The sequence below is a fragment of the Pongo abelii genome, chromosome 10 (genome assembly GCF_028885655.2).
Source record: "Pongo abelii isolate AG06213 chromosome 10, NHGRI_mPonAbe1-v2.0_pri, whole genome shotgun sequence".
Lineage (NCBI taxonomy): Eukaryota > Metazoa > Chordata > Mammalia > Primates > Hominidae > Pongo > Pongo abelii.
In genome coordinates, this window is record NC_071995.2 from 962,298 (window position 1) to 978,533 (window position 16,236).

The window sequence follows — 16,236 nt, forward strand, 5'->3', positions numbered from 1 at the left end:
TTCAAGACCACCCCGGCCAACATGGTGAAACCACATCTCTATTAAAAATACAAAAAAAAAAAGCCCAGGTGCGGTGGCTCACGCCTGTAATCCAAACACTTTGGGAGGCCGAGGCAGGCGGATCACCTGCGGTCAGGAGTTCGAGACCAGCCTGGCCAACATGGTTAAACCCCATCTCTACTAAAAATATAAAAATTAGCTCGCCATGGTGGTGCATGCCTGTTATCCCAGCGACTTGGGAGGCTGAGGCAGGAGAATTGCTTGAATCCAGGGGGTGGAGGTTGCGGTGAGCTGAGATCGCACCACTGCACTGCAGCCTGGGTGACAAAGCAAGATTCAGTCTCGAAAAAAAAGAAATAGAACTGGGTGGCATGCACACAGGGGCAATAGGAAATAGGGAGATTTTCACATAGTTTCATTTTGAATTTGATGTCATACAATTATGTTATCTATCCCCCCCAAAAAATTTAAAATCTAGATCTAATCCCCAGTACTATCAGTCTTTTGATAGCTAACATTCCAAAATGCCCTCCAGAGTTCACAAAAGACCCCCAAAAAATGCATCTAAAGGAAAAACCAATAATAACAAATAGCTCACACATGTACTGTGTAAATGTACTAGGTACTGCTCACACATGTACTGTGTAAATGTACTAGGTACTGCTCACACATGTACTGTGTAAATGTACTAGGTGCTGCTCACACATGTACTGTGTAAATGTACTAGGTGCTGCTCACACATGTACTGTGTAAATGTACTAGGTACTGCTCACACATGTACTACGATGCTCTACAAACTGCCTTGCCCTAACTTTACTCTTTCTTTCCCGGCACGAAGGAACCAGTTACCTGTCCAAAGCATAACACCGAGCCGCCGCCAGCAGCAGGATGGCTGTCACGTCCTCCAAGAATTGCTTCCTCAGTCCCAGACATCTTGATTCTGGTTGACCTCTATATAAATAAAAGGGGGAAAAAAAAACAACCCTCAAAGAATGTTTAACCTCTACTGAAAAATCACATAAAGAATCCTTATGCGGCCGGGCACAGTGGCTCATGCCTGTAATCCCAGCACTTTGGGAGGCTGAGGTGGGTGGATCACAAGGTCAGGAGATGGAGACCATCCTGGCTAACACGGTGAAACCCCCTCTCTACCAAAAATACAAAAAAATTAGCCAGGCGTGGTGGTGGGCGCCTGTAATCCCAGCTACTCAGGAGGCCGAGGCAAAGAATTGCTTGAACCCGGGAGGCAGAGGTTGCAGTGAGCTGAGATTACACCACTGCACTCCAGCCTGGGCGACAGAGCGAGACTCCATTTCAGAAAAAAAAAAAAAAAAAAAAAGAATCCATATGCAATATCCTAGGAGTTATTTATAAACTTCTAAGCACTGCTCCAATCCAAAACAGAGTTCCTCAGTGGTTAGCTGTGGTCTCTCAAGCTGCTGAAGATTCTTTAAGGTCTGCTTCTACTTCTACCTTTCTCTTAACATGTTTGCTATTGTGGTGGTGCTATTAAAGGTGATTTTTACAATAAGAATGTATTACATTTATAACTATAAAATCAAAATTACAAAAAATTCTTTATGGGAAGGCAAACAAAAAATGTACTTATAGGTGGAACATCGCTAATCCAAAAATCCAAAATTCAAAATGCTCCAAAATCCAAAACGTTTTGAGTGCCAACATGATGTGTTATAGTCAAAACACAGGTTATGGCCAGGCATGGTGGCTCAAACCTATAATCCCAGCACCTTCGGAGGCCAAGGCAGAAGGACTGCTTGAGCCCAGGAGTTTGAGACTAGCCTAACCAGCAAAACCCCATCAATACAAAAAATTTAAAAATTAGCCAGGCGTGGTGCTATGCTACTTAGGAGGCTGATGTGGGAGGATCGCTTGAGCTCAGGAGTTTGAGGCTGCAGTGAGCTATGACCACCCCATTGCACTCCAGCCTGGGTGACAGAGTGTCTGACTCTGTCTCAACAGAAAAAAAAAAAAGGGCAGGCACACAACACACAGTTTATTCAGCTTCTCCAACAGAAAAATGCAACTATCAGCCAGATGCAGTCGCTGACACCTATAATCCCAGCACTTTGGGAGGCTGAGGCGGGTGGATCACCTGAGGTCAGGAGTTCCAGACCGGCCTGGCCAACATGGTGAAACATCTTTATAAAAATACAAAAATTAGCTGGGCGTGGTGGTGCGAGCCTGTAATTCCAGCTACTCGGGAGGCTGAGGTGGGAGAATCACTTGAACCCGGGAGGCAGAGGTTGCAGTGAGCCGAGATTGCGCCACAGCACTCCAGCCTGGGCAACAGGCGAGACTCCATCTCAAAAAAAAAGAAAAAAAAAAAAATCTTTAGGTTCTGAAAACAAATGAATTTCATGTTTAGACTTGGGTCCCCTTCCCAAGATATCTGATTATATATATGCAAATATTCCAAAATCTGAAGTCCAAAACACTTCTGGTCCCAAAGCATTTCAGAGAAGCAATACCCAACCTGTCCTAGCTAAGAGGGTAACTCTGGGAGGTGGTGGATTTGTGAATTACCTTGTCTGTGGTAATCATTTCACAGATCAAATCATCACACTGTACACCCTAAATATATACAATTTTTATTTGTCAGTCATACCTCAAAAAAGCTGGGGGGTAGGGAAGAAAAATCAAGTGAATCTGTTTTAAAGTTTAAAAAAACCGGCCAGGTGCGGTGGCTCACGCCTGTAACCCCAACACTTTGGGAGGCCAAGGCAGGCGGATCACCTGAGGTCAGGAGTTCAAGACCAGCCTGGTCAACATGATGAAACCCCATCTGCACTAAAAATACAAAAATCAGCCAGATGCGGTGGCGCGTGCCTGTAGTCCCAGCTACTCAGGGGGCTGAGGCTGGAGAATTGCTTGAACCCAGGAGGCGGAGGTTGCAGTGAGCCGAGACCATACCACTGCACTCCAGCCTGGGCGATGGAGCAAGACTCTTTCTCAAAAAAAAAAAAAAAAAAAAATTCAGTCTTTTATTGAAGGACAATCTTGTCTTTGTCCATAAAGTAAACATGAAATATTTTTTGCCTTTTTTGCTTTTACTTTGAAAAAGATGTCTTACTATTCTGCTTTCCTTCCTAAAAACTGTCTACAATGGTTTTTCCATTATAAAAGTAAAAAAAAAAAAAAATTTAAGAGACAGGGTCTTGCTCTGTTACCCAGGCTGGAATGCAGTGGTGTAATCATAGCTTACTGTAACCTTGACCTCCAGGGCTCAGGTGATCCTCCCACTGCAGCCTCCAGAGTAGATAGGACTACAGGTGAGTGCTATCATGCCAGGCTATTTTTTTTTTCATTTTTTTAGAGATGAGTGTCTCACTGTGTTGCCCAGGTTGGTCTTGAACTCCTGGGCTCAAGTTCAAGTGTTTTTTATGTGTGCATACTCATTAAACAAAGGTAGAATCCAAATGCATTAGGCAAATCTTACGCAGCACTTCAAATCTTCTTGGCCTTGTGTGTCCTTGAGGCCCTTGGTCACTTTGTCCACTCCAGCTGTCACGGGGCTGATCAAACACGTCTGGGTTATAACCACCTGCCCACAGGCACAACCCCACGGTCCCTTACCTCCTGCTCATACTGGGTACCTATCACTTCCCACCCGTGGCTTGCCGTTTGCCTTGGAGGTGTGAGGGCCTGTGGGCCCACCTGGTGCCCACACATGCACAACCTAGAAGTCTATGGGAATTAATGTGCCATGAAGCAAACCTTTTTCCAATGAGTTACAGAAGCTGAGGGGTCCATCCACCCTTCCTTTAGATGGATTGCCCTGGAATGCAGTTATGTATACATCCTCCTGGGAGACAGCTTTAGGAGAATAAGCAACCAACTGTACTTGCACCAAGGAAGGCCAACTTCAAAATGCACCCTTGAACTGACTTTAATCTTCCTTCTCCCTTCACTCACCTTTCCCCTACCTCTGCTTCCTGAAAGTACACTTCTTGAAAAAAAAATAGCACATACGCTCCTGCCTCAAGCTGTAGGTTCTCTAGGTTCTAGGGTACCCAGGTATAGGAGACACTATGGATGCTCTACTAATCATCCCTTCAGCTTTTTTTTTTTTTTTTTTTTCTGAGACGGAGTCTCGCTCTGTCACCCAGGCTGGAGTGCAGACTGGCGTGATCTCGGCTCACTGCAACCTACACCTCCCAGATTCAAGCAATTCTCCTGCCTCAGCCTACCGAATAGCTGGGATTATAGGTGTCCACCACCACACCTGGCTAATTTTTGTATTTTTAGTAGAGACAGGGTTTTGTCATGTTGGCCAGGCTGCTCTCGAACTTCTGATCTCAGGTGATCCACCTGCCTCGGCCTCCCAAAGTGCTGGGATTACAGGTGTGAGCCACTGCGCCCAGCCATCCCTTAAGCTCTTACCACAATAGTGCACCCTATTCTGACTTCCAAATGCCAACATCTGCATCTTGTTACCTGAGAGCTTTCTTTGGTATCCAGACTACTTTGCACCTGTTTATGGCAAGCTGTAAGCACCAGAAAATTGAACCACCCTGGCAGCAGCCCTCAAATGGTGCCTGACAGGAGCTGCTGTTGAAATACCCTAAATTTCTTACCCCTCTGTGGGACATCACCAAGCCATGAGCTTCCCCAGTGGAATTAGGTTCCCCAGTGGCAACAGGCTTGATAACTCGCCCTTTGTTGTCAAACTTTCCTTTCCTGTCTCCCCTCCCCTCTCCTCTACTGTGTAAAGGACTAATCTCCAAATAAACTACTTAGGAATAAAAAGGAGGGCGGCAAAAGATACCTTTACAATGTAGAAACCTGGGAGTTACCACCTTAATTATTAAGTAATCAAACTTAATGTCACCAATTACAGTCACATCATGTGCTTCCTGATGATGCACTAAGAAGGTCACATCACTTAGGTAGTATTAGGAAATAATCAAACAAGTTGAAACCTACAAAGCAATTGGCCTGGACTCTCCAAAGCCTCAGTGTCTTAAAAAACAAAACAAAATAGAAGGGCTGGTGAACTCTTCTATATTAAAAGAGGCTTAAGGCCGGATGCAGTGGCCCACGCCTGTAATCCCAGCACTTTGGGAGGCCAAGGCGGGTGGATCACCTGAGCTCAGGAGTTCAAGACCAGCCTGGTCAACATGGTAAAAATCCCATCTCTAGTAAAAATATAAAAAGTAGCCGGGCATGGTGGCGCACACTTGTAGTCCCAGCAACTCGGGAGGCTGAGGCAGGATAATCACTTGAACCCAGCAGATGGAGGTTGCAGTGAGCCAAGATCATGCCACTGCACTCCAGTCTGGGTAACAGAGCAAGACTCTATCTCGAAAAATAAATAAATAAATAAATAAATAAATAAAGACTTAAGAGACATGACAACTAAATGCACTGTGTGATCTTCAGTGAAATTTTGGATCAGGGATAAAGAAAAGCTATAAAGAATATTATTAGGACAATGGGAGAAATCTGATGATGGACTGAATATGAGACTGCAGCCACAACCTCCCGAGTAGCTTAGACTACAGGTGTGCACCACCACAGCTGGTTAGTGTGATAATTATATCATGATTCTGTAGGACAATGGCCTATCACTAGATGTATGATGCAGTATTGGAGTAAAGTGTCATGTTTTCTGCAACGTACTCTCAATTCATTCAACTAATTGTGTGTGTGTGTGTGTGTGTGTAGAGTGAGAAAAAGGCAAGTAGATAAAGCAAAAGTAACAAATGTATGAACCTAGGTGAAGGATATGCAGACATTAATAGTAAATTTTCTTTTTTTTTTTTTGAGACAGTCTCACTGTGCCACCCAGTGCAGTGAGACGGCTCACTGTACCCTCAAACTCCTGGGCTCAAGTGATCGTCCCAACTCAGCTTCCTGAGTAGCTGGGACTACAGTTATATAACACCACACATGGCATATTTTTTATTTTTTGTAGAGAAAGGGGTCTCACTATGTTGCCCAGGCTGGCCTCGAACTCCTGGGCTCAAGCAATATTCCTGCGCAGCCTCCCAGAACACTGGGATTACAGACGTGAGCCACTGCACCCAGCCCATTGTAAAATTTGTCCAAAGACTTCAAATCCTTCAGAATGAAGTGTCAAGAAAGACTACCTGCATAGCCAAGATTATGGCAGCTATATAAATCCAAATATCCAAACACATACTCCAAAAACTACACAGACCAACCAACCGCAGAAACAAAGAAAATCACCAACATCTCATATCTTCAACATACTTAGAAGACTGAAAATACTACAAGCTTCTAATTACCCGTAAGTAGAAAAACATCAATTTCTTGTAGAGATGTTTCTCAACCTCTCGTCCCAGCTCTTTAAGGACAGCAAAGAGGGATCCAGATAGGAGGAGAGATGCAAAGAAGAGAGAACAGCGCTGGGCACACTGGGCGCGGTGGCTCATGCCTGTAATCCCAACACTTTGGGAGGCCGAGGCAGGCGGATCACGAGGTCAGGAGTTCGAGACCAGCCTGGCCAAGATGGTGAAACCCTGTCTCTACTGAAAATACAAAAATTAGCTGGGCGTGGTGGCGTGTGCCTGTAATCCCAACTACTCAGGAGGCTGAGGCAAGAGAATCGTTTGAACCTGGGGGGCAGAGGTTGCAGTGAGCAGAGATCACACCACTGCCCTCCAGCCTGGGCGACAGAATGAGACTCTGTCTCAAAAAAAAAAGAAGAGAGAAGAGGAGAATGGAGAGCCTGAGATGGAACTAAAATATCTCCCTGAAAAAGAAAACTCACGGTAAGTATGAAAACACCAACAAAGAATTGCATTAAATTGGGAAAACACCGACAAAGAATTGCGTTAAATTGGGAAAACACCGACCAAGAATTGCGTTAAATTGGGAAAACACCGACCAAGAATTGCGTTAAATTGGGAAAACACCGACCAAGAATTGCGTTAAATTGGGAAAACACCGACCAAGAATTGCGTTAAATTGGGAAAACACCGACCAAGAATTGCGTTAAATTGGGAAAACACCGACCAAGAATTGCGTTAAATTGGGAAAACACCGACCAAGAATTGCGTTAAATTGGGAAAACACCGACCAAGAATTGCGTTAAATTGGGAAAACACCGACAAAGAATTGTGTTAAATCAGGAGGGAGGAAGGGAGGGCCAGGGAGAGACACTTCTAAACACATGCAGAACTTGATGAGGTAGTCTTGAAAAGGCAAGCCTTCTGGGGAGGAGGAGAAAAAGAATGAAAGGGTACCCTCTGTTGGCCGGGCGCGGTGGCTCACGCCTGTTATCCCAGCACTTTGGGAGGCCAAGGCGGGCGGATCATGAGGTCAAGAGATGGAGAACAGCCTGGCCAACATGATGAAACCCAGTCTCTACTAAAAATACAAAAATCAGCTGGGCATGGTGGCGCGTGCCTGTAGTCCCAGCTACTCAGGAAGCTGAGGCAGGAGAATCGCTTCAACCCGGGAGGCAGAGGTAGCAGTGAGCAGAGGTTGCAGTGAGCCGAGATTGCGCCACTGCACTCCAGCCTGGCGACAGAGCAAGACTCCATCTAAAAAAAAAAAAAACCAAAGAGAAAGGGTACCCTCTGAAAACTGTGCTGTGAAAGACACAAAAGAAAATTTAAAAGCCAAAGGACATACAACCACCTCCCCGACAAAAAAGCCTTCTAGCAGAATTAGAAGCCATACTTGACTACACCTACAAAAGAATAGGAACTACTCTTGAACTAGGAATCTCAAAAATCATCCTGAATGATTGTCACTCCTGCTCACAAAATGCAAACTTCGAGAAAAAAAAAAAGATTGAAAAGAATGAAAGAACCTCAGGATCCCATGGGCTAATATCAAAATGTCTAACTCACATATAATTGAAGTCCCAGAAGAAGTGAAAGAGAATGGAACAGAAGAAATATTTTTAAAACTAATAGCTCCAAATTTCCCAAATTGGCCGACAGACATGAATTTACAGATTTAAGAAGCTCTGCAAATCTCAAGAATAAATCTCCGGATAAATACAAATAAAATGACACCTAGATACACCACAGGCAAACTGCTAAAAAACAAAAATAAAGAGAAAATCTTGAAAGCAGGCAGAGAATGATAACACATTACATATGGAGTAATGAATGATGCAAATGATGGCTCCATTTTAAAATAAAGGTAAGAAACATCTAGAAATAAATTTAACAAAATATGTATAAGACTTCTGAACTGAAAACTATAAAACAGAACTAAAAAGAATTTTTTTTTTTTTTTTTTTTGAGACAGAGTTTCGCTCTTCTTGCCCAGGCTGGAGTGCAATGGCACCATCTCGGCTCACTGCAACCTCTGCCTCCCAGGTTCAAGTGATTCTCCTGCCTCAGCCTCCAGAGTAGCTGGGATTACAGGCATGTGCCACCACGCCCGGCAAATTTTGTATTTTTCGTAGAGACAGGGTTTCTCCATGTTGGTCAGGCTGGTCTCAAACTCCCTACCTCAGGTGATCCACCCACCTCAGCCTCCCAAATTGCTGGGATTACAGGTGTGAGCCACCACACCTGGCCCAAAATTTTTATTTTTATTATTATTATTTTTTGAGACAGAGTTTTGCTCTTGTTGCCCAGGCTGGAGTGCAATGGCACTATCTCGGCTCACTGCAACCTCCACCTCCTGAGCAAGTTCAAACAGTTCTCCTGCCTCACCCTCCCAAGTAGCTGAGACTACAGGCACCTGCCACCACACCTGGCTAATTTTTGTATTTTTAGTAGAGACAGGGTTTCACCATGTTGGCCAGGCTGGTCTCGAACTCCTGACCTCAGGTGATCCGCCCACTGCAGACTCCCAAAGTGCTGGGATTACAGGCATAAGCACCGCGCCCGGCCTAAAAAGAAATTTTAAAAGGCTTAAATAAGAAGGAAAATGCACCAAGTTATATATTTGAAGACTTAATACTGTTTAGGTGTCATTTCTTTCCAAATTGATCCATGGATTCAATGCAATCCCAATCACAATTTTACCAGACTTTTCTGTAAAACTGGTAAAGATAATTCTAATATTTATATGGAAAGGGAGAGGATTTAGAATATTCACATCAAGCTTGAAAACAACAAAATTGGAAGACCTACAACTACATGACCAAGACTTACTAAAAAGCTACAGTAATTAAAAGTGTGGTACTAACACAAGGATTGAACAATGGAACAGAAAAGAGAGTGCAGAAATCAATTACCATTTGTACAGTCATCTTACAATATGCAATACAACAGCATTTTCAACAAATGGTGCTGGAATGACTGGATATCTATATGAAAAAAATTAATATTTAATTATATCTCACATCATTCACATAAACTAGAGATGGATGATAGGCCTAAACATAAAACTAAAACTATAAAATTTATAGGCCAGGCACAGTGGCTCACGCCTGTAATCCCAGCATGTTGGGAGGCCGAGATGGGTGGATCACAAGGTCAAGAGTTCAAGACCATCCTGGCCAACATGGTGAAACCCTGTCTCTACTAAAAATACAAAAATTAGTTGGGCATGGTGGCGCATGTCTATAATCCCAGCTACTCGGGAGGCTGGGGCAGGAGAATCGCTTGAACCTGGGAGGCAGAGGTTGCAGTGGGCGGAGATGGCATCACCACACTCCAGCCTGGACGACAGAGCAAAACTCCATCTCAAAAAAAAAAAAAAAAATTTACAGAAGAAAACATGAAAGATTATCTTCACAGCCTGAAGGCAGCCAAGATTTCCTAGGACTCAGAAAGCAATAACTACAAAAGAAAATATAAGAGAAAACTGATTATATCAAAATGTAAAACTTCTGTTCATCAGACAACTCTAAGAAAATGAATAGGCAACCAGACAGAGGACAGGTAACCAGGATATAAAGGTTATATAAATAACTGCTACAACTCAATAATAAAAAGACACACAACCCAATGTAAAATGGGCAAAAGATTTGAGCAGGCACTCCACAAAGGAAGACATACATTGTCATGAGCACAGGAAAAAGTGCTCAACACCATTAGTGACCGAGGACTAAAATTAAGACCATGACACACCACACCCATCAGAATAACTCAAAAGACTGACAACACCAAACGTTGGCAAGGATGTAAAGCAACTGGAACTCTCATACACTGCTGGCAGGACACAGGCTGATAAAACCACTCAGCTGTTAATGCACACTACTCTTCATGAAAAACAAAGGCCAACTCCAAGGACTGAGCCACAGGCCCAGGGAGTAGAGACGCAGAGGCCCAATCCCAGGCCTGGAGCCCTACTGGTTTTTTGAAATGAAGTCTTGTTCAGTTGCGCAGGCTGGAGTGCAGTGGCACAATCTCGGCTCACTGCAACCTCCGTCTCCCAGATTCAAGCAATTCTCCAGCCTCAGCCTCCCGAGTAACTGGGACTACAGGCACGTGCCATCACGCCCAGCTAATTCTAATTCTTGTATTTTTAACAGAGATGGGGTTTCACTATGTTGCTCAGGCTGGTCTCGAACTCCTGAGCTCAAGTGATCCCCCCGCCTCGGCCTCCCAAAGTGCCAGGATGTGAGCCACCGCGCCTGGCCTATTGGTTCTTTATGTATCTTGAATATCAGTCTTTTGTCAAACAGGTCCCTGTGTTTCCCCATTCATTTTCTTAGAGTAGTCTGTGATTACATTTTGATGTAATCAATCATATTTATCTTTGTGTGTGTGGTTTTTTTTGTTTTTTGTTTTTTGCTTTTTTAAGTGACTCTATGGCATCCTGAGCCCTAAGAAACCTTTGCACACACTCAGGTCATGAAGATATTCTTCTCATCTTCTTCCAGAAGCCTCACAGTTTTCTAATTTTGAAAATAGGTCTGGGCTGGGCGCGCCGGGTGCAGTTGCTCACACCTGTAATCCCAGCACTTTGGGAGGCTGAGGCAGGCGGATTGCATGAGGTGAAGAGTTCAAGACCAGCCTGGCCAACATCGTGAAACTCCATCTCTACAAAAAATACAAAAATTAGCTGGGCCTGGTGGCATGTTCCTGTAGTCCTAGCTACTCAGGGGGCTGAGGTGGAAGGCTTGCTTCAGCCTGGAAGGTAGAGACTGCAGTGAGACGAGATCACCCCACTGCACTCCAGCCTGGGTGACAGAATGAGACTCTGTCTCAAAAAAAAGAAAGAAATTAGGCCGGGTGCGGTAGAAAGAAATTAGGCCCGGTGCGGTGGCTCAAGCCCATAATCGCAACACTTTGGGAGGCCGAGGCAAGCAGATCACCTGAGGTAGGGAGTTCGAGACCAGCCTGACCAACATGGAGAAACCCCATCTCTACTAAAAATACAAAATTAGCCAGGCGTGGTGGCAGGTGCCTGTAATCTCAGCTCCTCAGGAGGCTGAGGCACAAGAATCGCTTGAATCCAGGAGGCGAAGGTTGCAGTGAGCCAAGATCGCACCACTGCACTCTAGCCTGAGCAAGAGTGAGACTGTCTCAAAAAAAAAAAAAAAAAAAGTAGACAAAAAATTTTTAATTGAAATCTCAAAATGTCATTACCTCTAAAGCCTTATGCAGCTCACCATACTCTGAAGCATGTCTTTTTTTTTTAGGGGGAGATGCTCTGTAGCCCAGGCTGGAGTACAGTGGCGCAATCTCAGCTCACTACAACCTCCACCTCCCAGGTTCAAGTGATTCTGGTGCCTCAGCCTCCCGAGTAGCTGGAACTACAGGCATGCGCCACCACACCCAGCTAATTTTCTGTATTTTTAGTAGAGGCGGGGTTTCACCATGTTGGCCAGGCTGGTCTCGAACTCCTGACCTCAGGTGTTCAGGTGTTCTGCCCACCTCGGCCTCCCAAAATCCTGGGATTACAGGTATAAGCCACCACATCCAGTCTTAAAATCTGTGGGAACCCAGAAATCCCAGCACTTTGGGAGGCCGAGGCACCAGATCATGAGGTCAGGAGTTCGAGACCAGCCTGGCCAACATGGTGAAACTCCGTCTCTACTAAAAATACAAAAATTCGCCGGGCGTGGTGGCGGGCGCCTGTAATCCCAGCTACTCGGGAGGCTGAGGCAGGAGAATCGCTTGAACCTGGGAGACGGAGGTTGCAGTGAGTAGAGATCACGCCACTGCACTTCAGCCTGGGCGACAAGAGTGAAACTCCGTGTCAAAAAGCAAACAAACAAACAAAAAATGTGGGAACATAGGATTAACTCCCTCACACTGATCATTTCTCTGCACTCCCACACTCAGCCATTAGAGAACTGCGGGGCCATACGCTAATCACTGAATCCCCAACACTCACCACAGTCCCCACCCAGCACATAGTATGAAGAGCATTTTGGCCTTATTTTAGCTCCTCTCCACATCAAAACTGCCAGTTCAGTATTAAAAATGAGTGCCTTGAGTGAAGAAATGTTAAAAGCTGCAGAGATGGAAAAATATCCACTAGGCTTTCTGCCCTTGAACCATTGCTGAGACAGTCAGTTCTCATTACTCAGGGCAGTTATGCCATGTAAAGCCGTCACGAACACTGAACTAGCAAATACTGAGCCACTGCTCCGAGGGGAAAGACAGTTACTCAACAGGCCAATACATAACCTTGTTTTATGTGTGCTTCTGTTTAAAGATATCTTATTTAATACATATTGTTGATGCATTAACATGAACTCACAGCCAACAACAAAAGTGATGCCTGAACAAAGCTAATCTAAAAGCTTATCTTTTCTCTATAAGATATATCACAGCCTTCAACTTGGAAATGCTAGACAGCACTTCTACTCTTGGAGGCCGCTGTAAACAGCAAAATCACCAAAAGCACAAAAATACAAAAAAAAATGGCACTACGTATACAGCCAAAAGAACACTTATGAACAGTTTTAGAGCTGAAACAGGAAGGCAGAGTGTCACCTTATTTGAACACAGCTGGGAAAGCGTACAGTGGATGACTCAAAATTTTTCACAACTACTCTCTCCCACAGCTAGCTCAGTTACATTTTTCATACACTCATCTCCAACTACACCGTTTATACAACAAGATAACACGTTTTGGTGTACATTACACAACAGCAATCTCTGACGGTTTCTGCCTCCCTGAGAAGACCAGCACACAAACATTTCTCTGCTTGATACCACTATAATTAACGGCCTGCTAAGTGTTGAACAGAGAATAGAACACTCTAAAAAACACTCCCAGAGGGGCGCAGTGGCTCACGCCTGTAATCCCAACACTTTGGGAGGCCAAGGCGGGAAGATGATCACCTGAGGTAGGGAGTTCGAGACCAGCGTGACAAACATGGAGAGAAACCCCTTCTCTACTAAAAATACAAAATTAGCCGGGTGTGGTGGCGGGCGCCTGTAATCCCAGCTACTCAGGAGGCTGAGGCAGGAGAATCGCTTGAACCTGGGAGACGAAGGTTGCAGTGAGTCAAGATCTCGCCACTGCACTCCAGCCTGGGCAGCAAGAATGAAACTCTGTCCCCCAAAAAACAACAGACAAACAAAAAAACAAAACTCCCGCCCAGGCGCGGTGGCTCACACCTGTAATCCCAGCACTTTGGGGGGCCGAGGCGGGTGGATCACCTAAGGTCAGGAGTTCGAGACCAGCATGGCCAACATGGTGAAACCCAGTCTCTATTAAAAATACCAAAAATTAGCCAGGCATAGTGGCATGCGCCTGTAAGCCCAGTTACTGAGGAGGCTGAGACAGGAGAATCGCTTGAACCCAGGAGGTGAGGTTGCAGTGAGCCCAGATACACCATTGCACTCCACCCTGGGCAACAAGAGTGAAACTCCATCTCAAAAAAAAAAAAAAAAAAAAACAAACTCCCCTAAACGATACCAGACCTGAGGCCTCTGAATTACTTGACCCAACCCAAGAGTTAAATGCTAGTTTCCAAAAACTTAAGTTTTAAATGTCTGTGCCTCAGACTGCGAGTTCTGTGGAGGACTAGACCTAGAAAGCCTAGAAAACCACCAATATCCATCAAAAATGGAGAAACAAAATGTGGTATATCCACACAATAAATAATTCAGTTATTTAAAAAATGAAGTTGATACATGCTACATACAACATAGATGGACTTTGAATCATTAAGTGAAATAAACCAAACACAAAAGAACAAATACTGTATAATACATTACTGAGAATGGGTAAATTCATAGACTAGTGCTGCTGGGAGTAGGAGGAAATAATGGGTGTCTGCTAATGGTGTTAAGGTTTCCTTTAGGGATGATAAAAATGTTCTGGAATTAGGTAATGGTGGTGATTGCACAACCTTGTGAATATACTAAAACCACTGAATTGCACACTTTAAAAGGGTGAATTTAGACTGGGTGTGGTGGCTCACACCTGTAATCCCTGAACTTTGGAAGGCCGAAGAGTTCGAGACCAGCCTAACCAACATGGTGAAAAATACAAAGTAGCTGGGTGTGGTGGCATGCGCCTGTAATTCCAGCTACTTGGGAGGCTAAAGCAAAGAATCGCTTGAACCCAGGAGGCGGAGGTTGCAGTGAGCCGAGACGGCGCCACTGTACTCCAGCCTGGGCAACAGAGCGAGACTACGTCTCCACTTTTTTTTAAAAAAGGGAGTTAATTTAATTGTATGTGAATTATAACTTTTTTTTTTTTGAGATGGAGTCTCGCTCTGTCCCCCAGGCTGGAGTGCAGTGGTGCGATGTCGGCTCATCGGCACACCTCCCTCCTGGGTTCAAGCGATTCTCATGCCTCCGCCTCCCGCGTAGCTGGGATTACAGGCGCCCGCCACCAGGCCTGCCTAGTTTTGTATTTTTAGTAGAGACGGGGTTTCACTATGTTAGCCAAGCTGGCGTAGAACTCCTGGCCTCAAGCGATCCTCCCGCGTCAGCCTTCCAAAGTTCCAGGATTACAGGTGTGAGACACCGCGCCAGACCTCTATCTCAATTTTATAACAAGGCTCAATACTCACCTAAACTGAGCGTCAAATTTTTATTTTTATTTTTTTCCCCCGTGACAGGGTCTCGCTCTGTCGCCTGGGACGCAGTGTCGTGGTACGGGTGCGATCTCGGCTCACTGTAGGCTTGACCTCCCGGGAACATGGGGGCATGCCGCCACCGTGCCCGGCGTCAAATTCCTTTTAAATCAATCATTTCTTCCCAGCGTCCCCCGCTCCCTGCAACTCAACTTCGTTTAGCTATTAACACAAACTTCAGATTCCCCACGCCTGTCTACAGGCAGCATCTCCAAGGAAGCGCCACCATGGACACCTGGCTGTCCGCACCGCGGTGGGGTCCCGGCGCGCTGGTGCCAAGTTTCCTGTACCCCGCCTTCCTACCCACCTCTCGGGAAGCCCCGATACTGAGACCCTCACTGCACTGGTGAACTACAACAGGCCTCTGGACTCAGCATCTCTACGCTGAGTGAGACCTCAGGACGCTGAGTGAGACCTCAGGATCAGGTCCACCGCAGCCCCAGGTTCTCGACCCGGAAGCTGAGCCTTCCCACGCTCCACACCCACGGCTAGAAGCACGCCGGGGGAAGCCGCTCTCCTCCCCCACTTACGCGCCTCGGGCAGCGCGCGGTGCACACAGGGAGCTCGATCTAGGCTATGGACAAGGGGAAGAGAGCTTAGATGGAGGCCGCGCAGAGGAGAATGGGAAGAGTGTGCGAGCGTCTCTGGGAAGAAGGTCCGAACCCACGCCCAGCGCCGGAGGGGAAAAAAAAACAGACCAGAGAAGGAACCGTAAATCAAGTCGGAAGGGAAAAGAGCCGCAAAGCCTTCTGCGGCAGCCGTAAAGCAACCTGGAGGCGCGGTGCTGGCGTTTACGTTCTGAGCCGCTCGCCCTGCCGCTTCTCTGCGCGCCCTTTGCCTCCTACTTCCCTCCGGCTTCTCTCGGTCCGCGGCCGTCGGATCTCTGCTGCCCCCTGGTGGGCCTGGCGGTTTCGTCAGGCCTTCAGGGGCTAGTTAGGCCCGGGTGGTTCACACTTCACATGCCCAGCGCTCATTAGGATGCGGGGCCCGCCCACCCAGGCACAATTGGGAAAATCTTAGGAAGAATGGTTGTCAGAGACCTTCCCAGATTCCGCCCGGGCCGAGGCAGCGGTGGACCTGGTGGTTCTCGAGGCCCCTCACCACCGCCGCGCACATCCAGTCGTCACCGGATGGCGCCTTCGGTTAGCGACGACCGCAGGGAAATGGAGAAGTGCGGCTTGGGGGGCGAAGTCCCCTCTAGAATGTCCCCTGGGGCCGGGCGTGGTGGCTCAGGCCTGTAATCCCACCACTTTGGGAGGCCGAGGCGGGCTGATCACGAGGTCAAGAGTTCG

The 16,236-nt window shown here is 46.1% G+C and overlaps 1 protein-coding gene across 21 annotated transcripts in view; it reads right to left on the bottom strand.

Moving 5' to 3' along the window:
• The window catches only part of RAD52 (RAD52 homolog, DNA repair protein), an 87,451-nt gene that overhangs the window by 27,512 nt on the left and 43,703 nt on the right, over nt 1-16,236 (bottom strand). For 6 of the 21 annotated variants that reach the window (XR_008512268.2, XR_008512267.2, XM_054527845.2 and 3 more), the window contains exons 1-2: nt 14,882-15,541; nt 850-951 (exon numbers count right to left, since the gene is read on the bottom strand). Coding sequence is in view for 18 of the 21 variants with exons in the window: in XM_054527845.2 (XP_054383820.1) it covers nt 850-933 (84 nt within the window). In the remaining 3 variants the exon portion in view is untranslated. Of the gene's footprint in view, nt 1-849; nt 952-3,457; nt 4,269-14,881; nt 15,571-15,642; nt 15,662-15,714; nt 15,735-16,236 lie in introns of those variants that run through there. The other 15 variants (XM_054527838.2, XM_009247284.4, XM_063711697.1 and 12 more) reach the window with 12 other exon arrangements.